A 14,698-nucleotide genomic window follows, 5' to 3' on the forward strand; every position below is an offset into this window, starting at 1 on the left:
TGCAACAAGGGAGGTTGTATGCTCCTTCTACACCATTCCAGTAAGGAACCTGCCTGCTTCCCATTGACTACTTGAAGCTTCCAAACAGTCTTCAAATGCAACCCCACATAGAGCTTGCTGCAGTAGTCTATTCGAGATGTAACGAGAGTGTGGACTACTGTGGCCAAGCCTGACTTCCCAAGAAATTGGGATAGGGGCTCAGATAGCACACAAGTTTTAATTGTGCGAATGATGCAGTTTCCAGCCTGTGCACTGACCAGATCTATGATTCAGAAGAGTCTAAGACCAGCAAAAGAAAAATGAGGTTATTTACGTACATTTATCATGTTTTAATACATAATGGCAACTGTGGAGAACTCTAAGAAGCACAAAGATGAGGAAGAGTTTACCCCCCTACTTCTCCATCAGGTTCTAACTACGGGGGGGAACCTTAAAGCAGCTAGGGAGAGTTCAACAGAACAACAGCTGGAGAGGAAGAACTCATGCTTTTCAAACTCCCCTCTGGCTGTTAGTTCCCATGTTAAAAGCCATGCAACTTAACATAATTTAAATAATTAGAGTTATGTCTAATGTGACCCTAACTTTTGCAAAGCTGCTCTACTATGTGCCTTCATCCCATTCCCTAAAGCATAGTATCGATTTATTACCTACTTCATACTGTCACCGGTACCAGGAAGTGGCTGTATAACAAGACAAGTGATGCTAAATCTTAGATTCACTAGACTGAAATTCAAACAGCATTATTTGTTTTCTTTTTTTTGAAGTGTTAACTCTTTCCAGCCTTCTTATTCATGATGTGAGTTTGGTTAACTCTATAATGATATGAGAAAAATAATATAAAATTGGGTATTTGGGATAAATTTGAAAGCAGGGAAAATAATGTAGGAATAGTGCTTTAAAACATACTTGTGTCCTAATGTTCATGCACACACGTGTGTACGTGCACGCATGCATACCTACAAGTCACCTGTCAACTTTGGGAACACTATGAATTTCATAGAGATTTCTTAGGCAAGGAATACTCAGGTGGTTTTGCCAAGTCTTTTCTCTAAGTGACCATTTATTTTTGCTTCCACCACTGGCTAGTATCCAGATGCCTCTACACAGTAAAAATTTAACCTGTACTAAAGCAATACACTTTCAGCAGATGGTGAAGCAACCCAGCGATCAAAACTTTCATGCCCAAGTGACAATTTCTGCATCTCAAACTAACATTCCAGATTTCATGCAATTACAAAGGCAACACAGTGGGGAAGAAATCCAGGTATCTGAACAGTCACAGCCTCACACAGATTTAATCAGGCATGCTGATTCAATATGACTGACATTCACAAAGCCTGGACTGTAAGCATCTTAACTTTCAAGACAAAATCAAAGTAAATTTTGACAACTTCACTCTAGTGGATTAATTAGCACAGAGAGGTAGTTCTCCAAATTTAACTACATTCTGTTTATAGATTCAACCTCTGGAAATATTTAAACGAATGCCATGAACTGAATCAAATAGGGTTTTGCAACTTCTTCCAGATCTCACTTCCCTTAGTTGAGGGCTTCAGTCTTTTGGGAGTCAATCAAGCATATTTTTCTTTTAGTGTTGTGCAAACCCTTCCATTTCCTGAAGCAAACATACAAAAGGAGTGATGCAAAATATCTAGCATCACAGACAACACAACATGCCTCTGGAGATCTTGATGGCAGGGAATTATACGTAACACCACCACAATTTCTGACTGCCAAACTGACCATAAATTATTTGTATATGCTTTTGATTACAGACAAGGTTCCTTGGCTCTCAGTACTTTCATTTAACTCAGCTTGAAAAAAGTTTATTTTTAAGGCTGCAAGAACTAGAATCCTATAAACCCTTTTGGCAGGTATAGTCCTTCAGTAACCTTTTCATGTTATAATGATCAGTCATAATAAAAAGCATACAATAGTGCTACAAAGAACACAGCTAACAAATCATGGGGAGTACTCCAGAACTGTGCAACTGCCATAACATGACAAAGTCACAGTGCCAGTCATTTACAGTTCAGTTCATATCTTTCATTTCAGCTGCTGGACATCTTCAAAAACAGAAGGCAGAGAATGTCTAGAAGAGGGATGCAAAATTTCTGCCCATGAACTAGATGTGTCCATGGCTGTTCCTCATCCAGCCCTTAAGTTTCTTCTATTCTCTTTGAAAAAGCCAAATCCTAAGGAACTCATGCTTGTACCAATCCAGAGGGAAAATGAAGCAGAGAAGTGCTAAAAGATTTAATGCATTAGCCAAATATTGTTACAGCCAAACTTTTCCTATCAGAGAGATCTCAAAGTCAGATGATAATTTACAATTAACAACAAAAATCATGATGTAAACCAAAACATTTTGAAGGGGATGTTGAAATGAGATTAAAATGAAACCTATGCATTTTATGTGAACTGGTTAAATCAGAAATATTTCTTCTCATATTACTTTGTACATATTTATCACAAGATGTGTGTCTCTGCAAGACTCAAAACTGTGGATCATGAATGTATTCAGATGAATGTATGTGGACATTGTTGTTGTTGTTCATTCGTTCAGTCGTCTCCGACTCTTCGTGACCTCATTACTAATGGCAAAATTAAACATGATGAGACTGCAATTTTCTTGGCTCCAATCACTAAGTGGCAGCCAATGATACAGAACATGAATGTGGAAAATATACATAACTATAACAAGATGTGACTGAGATGGTCAGAGATGTAACTTAATACACTACCCCTCCTTCATGTAATCACAATATCTACTTATACCACAGGACATAGACCTTTCTACACTGTTTCTGCTCCTTTTGTCCATGTATAAAACAGGAAGCAGAACTTTCCAATACAAGGAGACTGGCAAAGAAATATAACACCTACTGATGTTAAAATTTGCAATATTTACCTTTTGGCTTTGCATTTTTCAGAATAACTGAAATGAGTTCTGGAACATCAAAGTATGCAGCATAATGCAAAGCATTCATGTTTGTCCAACGGCTCCTCAAATTTATATCTGCACCCAATTCAATGAGTTGGGAGGCAAATTTGGCAGCAGTATCTACATCTCCTAAAAAAAGGTGTTTTAAAAATAATTTTATTTGGTTCAGCAGGCATTTAAAAAGCTATTGCAACACATCAGATTATCAGATACTATGACCAAAGAAAGTTGGCAGATTTCCAGCAACAATTATGAGACCAAGGCATTTTTAACAAGATATTTCTTCACAGAACAGCTCTGAGTTTTATTTACCATAAGTGGTAGACACTTTGAATAGGAAAACCTTGAGTGAAATTACATTTTACTGTGGTACTTTCTACATGTACTTGCTTTTAAAAATTGGTGTGCAGATTTTACAAACAAATAGATGTCCTCCCTCTAGGAATTTTTATAACATGTCAGGCAGCACTGTATGGTTTGATTTAGGTTTAATTAAGCATTGTTTGACACTCTATTGCAGGCATGGACAAACTTCATCCCTCCAGAAGTTTTGGATTTCAACTGCCAGAAATCCCAACCAGTTTACCAGCTGCTAGGAATTGTGAGAGTTGTAGTCCGAAACACCCAGAGGGCCAAAGTTTGCCCATGCCTGCTCTACTGTAATAAAATAGGAGACAGAAAAGACACAGCTCTGTTACTCTTACAACACAAAAGGTTTGGAATTAATTTATTCACAATTATGGATATAAAACCTAACATTCCCATTTCCATTAAATTGACATACCACTGACCTTGTTCTATCTCAGTACCAAATGGGGCTGTAAGTCTTCTTTTTCTTCTCACACAGGAATGTGTACTCTCTTGTATTCATCTTTCTAACATATACATTTCTGTACACTTTTTTCCATCAACTTAAATATCTGTGTGTGTTTTCCCACATAGATTAATTTTTCCAACTATATGCATATAAGCCCTATAAGGCTCAGGTCCAGGCTATCTTGCTGATTGCATCTCCTTGTATGAACCTGCCCGGGTCCTGAGATCCTAAGGAGAGATCCTAAGGAGAGACCTTTCTCCATCACAATCTCAGTTGATGGGAACGAGAGACAGGATCTTCTCAGTGGCTGCCTTCAACTCTGCAACATCATACCCAAGGAAGCCAGAATGGTCAACTCCCTGGCAGCAGGTTAAACCCTTTTTCTTCAGACAGGCTTTTAAAGGAGATTTTTAATATCAAGTCACGAGGTGCTATGGCTTTAGCCATGAATAGGTTTCGATCAGTCTTAACTATTTATTTTTAATACTGTTAATATTTATTCTATTTTAATGTTTGTACATTTTGGGTTTAATATTGTATTGCATTGGTTTTACTGTAAGCTGCTTTGAGTGTCTTTTTATAGAAAAAAGCAGGGCATAAATAACAACAACAACAACAACAACAACAACAATAATAATAATAATAATTCACAAAACACATTGCAAGCCTTACAAATGTACCGGTTACCCAGGCAGGATGTTTTACTACCAGTTGTAGTAGTGCCATTTTGGAATAGCCATCAGAATGCAACAGATTTTCTATCACAACCCAAAATGAACACCTCCTCCTCCCTTACACAGATGTTAAAACATTAACCATGGTTTGTATGGTGAATATCACTGTTCTAACACCTGAAGGCAAAGAAGAAAAACAAAACCAACACTTGGTACCATGGGTCACAAAAACAAATTGTCCAGTGTCATATATATCTGGCCAGACTTTTTATGTTAACATAAATACACCTACTGACTATTGACAAAAAGAGCTCAAAAGCAAAAGCTCAAAGTCAAGTGAGTAAAAGAAATCTGTTTTCTATATACAACAGCACACAAATGCTAGAATTAAAAGCACTCACTTTTCAGTGTAAAATGAGTTTACAAAGCATCTATCAAATGCTTCCGAAATAATTTACTGTAATTTTAAAATGACAGAATGTCAAATTCCCATTCAGTTGACATAATTTGCAATGTGTTCCTACCTGATAATTTGAAACTTCTGCTAGAGAAAAACATTTATCACTAAATGCAGAGTATCAGAAAACTGAGAGCTGAAAAATTGGAAGGGGGAAATCTTATAGCGATTCTCTTTAGAAGATCAGGTGTGAAAAACGAGTAAAGAACATACAACTGAATTCTGTGACATATGACTATAGCGAACTGAGCATACACAAGTACCATAGTTCCAGCTTTAAGAAGGGGATAGTCTTGCAGATGACAAAAAATATACAGACATGAACTGAATAAGAGAAATTAGACATACTGCTCAATTAGTGAAAACATGCTATCTCTCTTATTTTTGAAGTCTTAAAAAATATTCCATCCAGTCAGACCTGGTTCAAATGTAAGTATCTTTTAGACTTTCTCTTCTTTCATGATTTCTATGCTGTTCAAAGGAGTTGTTTCTTTTACTGTATGTTTCACAAAAAAGAACATCTGAAGCATGTCTTTATATATAGAAATAGATGTATTCACAAATCTAAACAAGGACAGCACAACTAAGAAGAAGTACAGAAGGGCATACGCCTTGCTTGCCAGGAAGAACAACAACCATTAAAAATATCCCATGTCTTCTCTTACCAATGCCATGAGCTCCTGACTTGCATGTGTAATGCAAGATTGTCATATCAGTCAAGCCATCTCTGTCATTTACATTGCAGCCTCTCTTGATGATCTAAGATGATAAAAGACCATTATCACTCTGATTCAGTGACATAATGCATCTTGACTTCAACCAAGTAAAAAGTTCCACATGATGTTTGGTACACATTTCATCTTCATAAGTCATCCAACCACTGGTATCACAGTTCCCAGCCATAAAAGCATAGAAAACACCACATTGTTTTGAATGCAGAATAGGTATAATTATATATCAACCCAAGTCCAATTCTTTTTTTTTTTTAATGACGTATACTAAGAAAATCTTCATAAAGAAATCTCACCTCCTTTCCAATGACATCAATATTCTGTTGAACTTGAGGGACCCATTGTCTTAATATGGCAAATAGCTCTGAGACAGATGTTTTAGGATTGAAAAGAATGTCCTGGCATGCTGGATCATTAGGGTCAAAAAAGGAAAATTCTGTGGGAACACAAAGGATAGAGGCACAGTTTTGAAAAAAAATATATTCCAATGGAATGTGGAGAGAAAGAAAACAAACATTTGTGAACTCCAAATTCACATTCTATATAAACAGTCAGGAAGACTCTAACATGGTAGGAAATTCTTCTTGCTACAAGTTGCCTCATTCACAAAATTATTTAGAAGGTTGAAAGGACAGTCTACCATATGGAGCCCTCTGATGCTTTCCCACAGCATCCTCTATATCATTTTTCATACCAGAAAAAAACATTGAAAAGTGAAATGCAATGACTGCCAAATGTTTCTTGACTGGTAATTAAGACCCAATGGCCAGTAACAGACATGTGTAGCTTATACTGATGTTCAGTGGAAATTTGAAATGTGAATATTTGCTGATGGAAGCAGGAGAAGCAGATGTTACATGTCACACACACACACATATACACCCCTCGGAACAAATCTTGACAAGAAACCCCCATAATAGGTTCTCCTTAGGCTCTAACTAAGTCTGAAACAACTTGAAGGTATGCAACAATAAAAAAGGATTTAACACCAGTAATTTAGCCTGCTTTTAGTGGGCTGCTTCAAGGAATTACATGGAATATGCAGCTTAGTACACACAGAGATCTGGGTACCAAACCTGTAAAGGTTATATTCCATTAAGTCAAAGTTTAGGTAAACAAGACTATAGTAGACATATTGGAGAGGAAGAAACTAATACACTAGCACACACAAAAATCACCATATGTAACACAGAGTCATTAACATCAGAAATTGTCTCTCCCCAGAAATCTGAGTTTTCCTAATTACCATAAGCTGTCTTACAAACAAGTTGCACATTTTGCAAGCTATTCAGAATCTACAAAGTTTTACACAAGAAATAAACAGCAGCAATTCTCAACATCTTAGCTGTGTATGTTGTCAACTAGGGACATGTAATGATATAGTTTGAATAAAACCCTATTGATGTATACAACTGTCAGATTGGATAAACAGATCAATTTATTGGCACTAAGAGAATTATACAGTTAGAGGTACTTTTATTTATAGTATAATTAAATATGCTTAGTGACTGCACAGTTAGGTCAGGCATCAGAATGACTATTAACAAATAAAGTTTGAAAGCTAACCATCCTCATCCCTGGTCATGCAAGGAAGATTTTTCTAATTAAGTGGATTAGTTCTGACAATTGTTTTCTTCCCAGCTTGAAGCACAATGTCACAAGCACCTAAGTCACCAAAGAAAGAAAAAGAAAGTATGCATGTTCAGAAAAGTGTAAATAAGATAGTTTTCCAACTGAACATCTAAGGAAGCTATCCAGCAAATCAGTAAAGAATCATCCACAATTTACTGAAAATGATAACAAGGGAGACATAGGTAGTTCCAGAGATAGCAATACACAGTCGTTGCTAATTCATATTAAATTTTGTTTGTAAACAAAAAAGGGAGCCAAATTAAACAGTGAGAACAATACCAAAAATAAGCACATTCTAATAGCAAAATTTTGTATTAAATAGATTTCAGCTATTTGTTTTAATTAGTAGTTCTACATTAGAGGAGAGGTTGAATATAAATTAAATCAATAAAATAGGAGCATCTATTTCATAATGATGTAGACCAAGTTGGTAGTTCTAACTTACTGTGAACTTCACTATACAGAACTCTAGAACTGCAGCATCCTGCAATACATATTAGCCGGCAAACGAAACTGTGCAGTGAGCAAAGCAATTTCTATAAAGATGTTTTCAGGCACAATTAAATCCTGTGAAATTACTCCATGTGGGTGTAGGGTGCATCACTTGTATCGCAGAGCTGTCTCAGATGCTGTTAAATTTCAACAGCACTGCAGCAGCAACAGCAACAGAACAAAAAAGATCTAGTTTCCAAAGAAGTATGGGTCACCCAATTAGCACTCATCCATCAACAAAATGGTTCTCTTCTTTTCCTAACAACACCTAAGGGCAATTGTGGAGTAGCAAGTATGACACAATAAATTTAATGTCCAAAACACACAGAGGCTAACACATACAAAGAGAAAAGAAATTACTACTCAAATTAAGAAGAAAGGTAAACAAAGAATTAGAGAGACTATGTAACGAGTTAGGAGAGAGGAGGGACGATTTATTCTTTATTACTCTTAATGGTGCCACCAATGTGTGATGTGAGGTATTATTGGGAGATATGGCACACTGGACGCAGAATTAATGGAGGTGAGGCAGTCTTCAAACAAAAGAGAACAAGTTTATTGAGCACAAAGCGTGTGGTTGCAAGTTGTAACTTTTCTTATAGAACTCAGAATAATGCTTGGTTAGATGAATGTTACACTTTTTCAGGTTATACAGTATCTTCCTGAGGTGAAGCACTTATTACAGAACAAAGTTCCAATACAGGGATGTCTCCCTTATCTGATCCTCCCTTGATCAGATACTTAATAAGCTTATTCTTTAGCCTTTCTTTAGACTAACGGAATACTGGTTATGTTTCCCTTATCAGACTCTCTAGGCTAAGAAACTTCCAGTAGCTTAATCTGGCTTTCCAAAGCCTCGAAACTTTGCTTCACAATTCACTCTTTTACAGCTATAACCTCCTAATCTTTCCTCTACCAATTCCTCACCCTCAAATCTTAACTCCTGACTGCTCACTCCTCTAACCCTAAACCCTAACTCTGACTGAACATAAACTGTCGTTTTTCAAACTCTCCCCTCTAAGCTCCTCCCACTTCTCTACAGCATCGTCTCCATGGTAACACACTCCTCTCAGCTAGGCCGCTCCAGCATTAGTGCCACCAATCCAAACACAAATACAGTTAAAATCATATAATTTATAATCAACTTCTTTACAGACTACTTAGGAAAAATGTTAAGACATTAAAAAAGAAAGTTTAGAGGGCACTCTACAACCAACCCAAACCTTCACAACAATCTACTATAGCAGCTAAATTAAGCAAATACATGAACAGATGCAGGAAATAACTGACTATATTAACTTCACTCACCCCTCTCTAAAAGCACTATGATTGTAGATTTGTGGCAGATTGAAAATGAGTAAAGCCTAGTTTCACTCCACAACATACCACTTGGTATCTTCCCCATACATATATGTTGAAAACACATTTTCTTGCTTTCTTCCACTTGTTTTGATACCTGAATATCCAGAGCAGTACAAAATACCTTAGAATGTATCACTCTGGTCCATCTGAAACAAACCAATGTAATTCAATCTGGAACTGAAACAAATTGTTTTAATAGGATTGACTGACTTCTGAATTTAGTCAAATACCCCAGCCATAGATTTATAGAGTAGTGGGTAGTCAAGCTCCACGGCACCAAGTATTGGAGTAGGTGATTTGAAGAATTGCTGCAATGTTCATAATAACCTATTTTTTTACAGCTGAAAGAATGCACATCATCTGGAAAAGCACAGCCATTTATCGTACATCATCTTGGTTACTGCACTTTAAAGGACAGACTGTTTACAGAGCTGTCTCAAGCTGCATTTCACCTTCAAAAAATCCTTTCTTCTTTGAGGGCTTAAAGAGGAAGAGAACAGCTAGTTATTTTTTAAAAAAAATATATCAACCTTGTGACAGTCAATGATTATCAGCAAAACATAAGTTATGTGTTGGAGAAAAGGTAAGATTGGGGAGAAGTTAAAAGATAATCATTCAAGCAATCTGTACTCAACTGAGATAAAGTTTGCTATTTAAAGCTCTTCTACAATGCCATATAAAATCCAGATTATTTGCCTTGAACTAGATTATATGGCAGTGTAGACTCATATAATCCAGTTCAAATCAGATAATGTAAATTATCTTCTTTGAAAATCTGGATTATATAGCAGTGTAGAAGGAGTCTAAGATTATGGTTCCAGGGAACTTTGCTCGCATCTATTAGGCTAAAGCAGGGAGACACAGTCTGAAGACTATGGCTTAAAGTGGGGATGTCCCTGATCCAAATGATGGATATATGGAGGGCAAACCTGCTTCTACTGCATCACACAGGAAGATACATGTTTCTGAATCAACCAGCACATCCTTGTACTACAATCCTTTTATTATTCATACATCTTTTGCTCTAACACAATGTGATGCATGAATACTACATGGATTTTGGTTCTATTTGCACTGTTTCTTTGATGTGAAAATGCAAGGACAGGAAAAAGTGGAGGGAAACAGATGTGACCAAGATTGTCACACAGAAGACATCAGTGGCTGGTGCCTATGAAGACTGTATCCTTACAAACTTTGAAAACCTAGGAAATGAAAGGGCTGGGTTGGAAAGGACAGAAATCAAGACAGCTAAAGCTATTTTTAGAAGGAATGAAAACTAAACGCTTCACTTAATCAAGGGATAGAAGTTGAAGGTCAGGTGTCTATTTTCGCCAAAGCTATCATCAAGCTGTATTTTGTGAAAGGATGAAAACGACGATCAACAGAACCAGACTGCAGCAATTTTATTCACGTCCATTCATACATATGTGAATAGACACAAACATACCAAGTATCCAATACTTCCCCATCACTGACAGAAGGCACCTTGATCCAATAGATCAAAACGTTTTCCATCAGAGGAGGGAATCAACTAGATGTAGCCAAGAAACTTGAAAACAAAACAATGGTGTTGCGGCAAGGAAGTTGTATGCTTCCTGTAGCCAGCCCAATTAGCAATCTGCAGCTCTTTGAACCCATTGACATTCTCAAACATGTACAGCATGTTACTGTTATCTAACTGGGATGGAATTAAGGCATGGATCACCATGGGCAGATCTGACTTCTCAAAGAATGGGTACAGCTGGTGCGCAAGCTTCAACTGTGTAAATATTAGGGATGTGTGATCCATTAAAAAACTGGCTTTTCAGTTCCAAAGTTTTTCTAAAGTATAGTTAGTGAAAAAATTGTTACTATAACAAGGGTAACGAAATTTAATTATTATTTCGTTATAATAATTGCACATTACTATAATTGGGGAAACTTCAAAGCTCCTTTCTCCCTCATTTTTACAGATATTGGGGTGGAACTAGCTACAAAGGTAGAACACATTTACCATGATTAGCCCACCAAATTTCAGAATGCTTCACTTATCCACAGAGTTTTGGGGAATTTTCCAAGTTTTTATAAACAGCATTTTTTAAATAATGAAGAAAATCTACTCCGGGAACTTTGTGTTTGCGCCAAAAACTTTACTAATTGGGTAGATAGTATACTGCAGCAAAATGTGTTATAACATGATGTCTGTAGCGCAAAGACATAGTTTTTGTAGTTTAATAAATTGTCATGTGTTTATTATAGAATCAATTAGGAAATGACATTTATGACCCAGGAACAAAAATCATAGTGTAGAATATTACATTTATTGGAACTCTGGCTGGCTACAGAGGGGAAATCTCTCTGATGCTGAGCAGTGTACTGCATTCTGGGAAATGTAGTTTAGACAGGGCCTTTTGAATTCTGTAGCATAGGGCTCCTCCCTTCCTAAACTATATTTCCCAGACTTCTGTTCCCAGCAAACACTGCTCCCTCTTTTCCCCGCTCCTTAAGGCGAGATCCCATTAATTTACAGAGGAAATGCAAGGCACTAAGACAGTCTTTTTGGCTTCGCTTTCAGCTTTGCTTTCTTGCACTAAATATGAAACTGATTTTGAGAAGTAAAACAAAAAACTATGTGGTAAATTTTTATTCTTAAATTTTTGGCGTGGACCATGCCCACGTATCGGATATCGCCACATAAGTACGAATTTTACAAATCTGATATGACTTACGAAGGCTAGCAAACAAATGCACACCTCTAGTAAATACACTTCTAGCTACTGCCAAAAACTAATCTTACAACCTCAGAGTTGAATTCAGGAGCAAACGCAAGTTATAAACTGTGGGGATGTAACCCCCACCCAGAATAGGCTGAATCTCTATTTCATCATTTGCCTTTTAACTGGTCAGGAGCCCCTCTATCTTTTCTCAGAGTTTCAATTTGTTTTCGATCTTCCAGATCTTTACTGAGGGCAAGGACCAGTTTGGCACCAAAACAGCTTCCTTGACTTATAGCTGAGAATAGCAATAGTGTTTGTGCCAAATGGCCACAACCACTAAACAATTCAGTTTAAACCACTGCAACTTTACATCACAAATGAAGCTTCTCATTTCCAAATATTTCCAAACTCCAACCATTATCCTGATTTTTTCATTATCTTTGCTTGGCAATTCAGTAGTCCTGTTTTTGTTTGTGAAAACTCATTTAAGGCATGAATGTATCACCTCTCAATCCAGGGTCCCCAAAGTGAAGTACATTAGGTACAAATATTTGAAAACATTAAATACATCACTGAAAACAATAAACTGAAATTCTTATTTAAAAATCATTTTAACTCCACAATTTACAAACTAAAAAAAGTCAGAGCTGCCACATCTAGTTTGAAAAACCAAAGGCTATGTGAAAATAACACAGCATTTTACATTCTGCTACCAACCTAGAAGGGTTGGAGGCAGACTGGCCTCCCTTGCAAAGGAATTCCAAAGCTGAGGTGCTGCAAATCCCCCAGACTAGCTACACTTGAGATTTTGGAACAATTGTTTGAAGATTTTTTTAAGGTATTTTATGAACATGGATATGAATTCTGGATCCTTTCCTGAGACTTTAGCTCCTTCTCTAGAAGTTAAGGATATAGCATCACTCAACAGGAATGGGCCCAGCTAATGCAACTAGCATTTTTCATGCTCATGTAGATAATGTTCATTTTCAGTAAGTATGAAAACAATATAAACTAAAATAAACTCTACACACTCATCCATTGCTATCTATTTTGCTTTCACACACCTTTTACAAGGTCCTACAAAACATAATAGATTGATTGACAGGGGAACAATCTCACTTATCACATGTCAAAATATTGCTCTTTTAGTGCTGAAAAAATGAAGCTTATATACACCAGTCTGTTACAACATCTGAATCATGCAAGCTTTATTTGCATAAAGCAATTGACTGAGAAAGGCTCTTAAGCTACTTATGTTTTACAGCTCTTATTATACAATTATTTGACATATTTTAGGGAAGAGAGACAGGTGTGGTACTTCAGTTGATTTCACCCTCCTTTCCAGATCCATGCATCTTCATTGACTCAACATCTTCAAAACAGTACTGCAAATTCTCTGTTTACAGCTATACTTACCACATTCAGAAGGCATTGGTGCTGCAGACACGGAATAGGTAACTGGATCTTCAGAGCCAGGAATAAAATACTGGTATCGTGTAGTCAATAACTCTCCTTCTATGGGAGGGTCAGGAAGATCCTCTATGGTCATTGTCTACAAAGCCACCTTTAAGAAATAAATCAAATAAAAAATCTCAAAAAGTGAAGACAGTATAATATATTTTAGTGGACTTTACATAAACTTCTCTTTTCACATACACAAACACACAAGAGTTTAGCCTCTGAAGATTTTCTAGCAAAATAATACTGCTATTACTTTATAATACACTGGGAATTAATTAAGAGACTCAACTGATTTGGAAATCCCTCTAACCTCAGAAGTTATTTTGATACTTTATGATGTTACAATTGTGACAGAGCATTTGGGATGAAATTCAAAACGAGACCAAAAAACGGAATCAAAAAATCAAAGTTCTCCTAGCACAAACAAGTTCAAAGCAGGAGTACCTACTAAAGGAATCAAATCCTGTAACAAGAATGTGGTAGATTTTAACAGGACTTGGATGTTCAGCAGAACTTCTCTTTGTTACTGTCTGTTTGTCTGCTTGGTTTGCAGATATGTCCATCACTCCACAATGGTGGGAGCATGGAAGTCCTCTACCTCTTTACTGGAGTCAACTCCTCCTTATCCAACATTCAAATGTGAAGTCAAATTAATCCATGTAGTGCCAAAACATTTTTTTAAACTTAATCATTCTCAGTGTTGCAGTACATTGGTCCCATAGTTCCTGAATATTCAATGTTTAAATGTCAATTCAACATGAACACACACACACAATAGGGTACTTTCTGAAAAGTGCCACTTTCCTCCATTGCATCAAGGACACTCTACTATAACAAAGAAGCCTGAAATTACAACTGGATGGAAAACCACCTGAAAACCCATCATAAGAGTTTTGCAAGAGGACAGCTGGACTCGAGGGTTTTTACAAGATATCGTAACAGAAAAGAATAAAATTCTATATATGAACATTCTTTACATAATTCAGTTAAAAATAGTATTTTTCCTAAGCACATTTGCAGGTTTTTACAAATTTTTTTCTTAAATATGGTTGGTAATTTTTGCCATTTTATATATTCACCTAGGTTGAACCTTGTGGGAGAAGGGTGGGGTAGAAATGAAGGAAATAATAAATAAATATATATTGTAAGATTCATAAGATAATCTGATTTTCTGTGTAAGTGAAATAGCAGAGGGTCTGTTTCTACATGTTGCTAACTTCAAACTTCAAGTTCATAACTTCAAAAATCTGGAAAGATTCTTTTTAACATGATACAGTACTTCTAGCCAATTCAGTTCCCCATAGTACTCTGAAACATTTGCATAATATATTTGGGTCAGGGCTCCCATGTAGTGTGTTGAAGGACTTAACTTTTTACTTAAAAATGTGTGCATATGATAATTAGCTATATACAGTATGAGTATCCTGCATCC

The 14,698-nt window shown here is 36.5% G+C and overlaps 1 protein-coding gene across 2 annotated transcripts in view; it reads right to left on the reverse strand.

The window, feature by feature from the left end:
* Window positions 1–14,698, reverse strand: part of CLIP4 (CAP-Gly domain containing linker protein family member 4) — a 53,464-nt gene that overhangs the window by 26,144 nt on the left and 12,622 nt on the right. Inside the window, exons 2-5 of one of the 2 annotated variants that reach the window (XM_060754127.2) lie at window positions 13,222–13,369; window positions 5,920–6,059; window positions 5,558–5,651; window positions 2,912–3,073 (exon numbers count right to left, since the gene is read on the reverse strand). In XM_060754127.2, the coding sequence (XP_060610110.2) occupies window positions 2,912–3,073; window positions 5,558–5,651; window positions 5,920–6,059; window positions 13,222–13,354 (529 nt within the window). In that variant the 5' untranslated portion in view covers window positions 13,355–13,369. The remainder of the gene's footprint in view (window positions 1–2,911; window positions 3,074–5,557; window positions 5,652–5,919; window positions 6,060–13,221; window positions 13,370–14,698) is intronic. The other variant, XM_060754128.2, reaches the window with a different exon arrangement.

The sequence above is a fragment of the Anolis sagrei genome, chromosome 1, assembly GCF_037176765.1.
Source record: "Anolis sagrei isolate rAnoSag1 chromosome 1, rAnoSag1.mat, whole genome shotgun sequence".
In the NCBI taxonomy this organism is placed as follows: Eukaryota; Metazoa; Chordata; class Lepidosauria; order Squamata; family Dactyloidae; genus Anolis; species Anolis sagrei.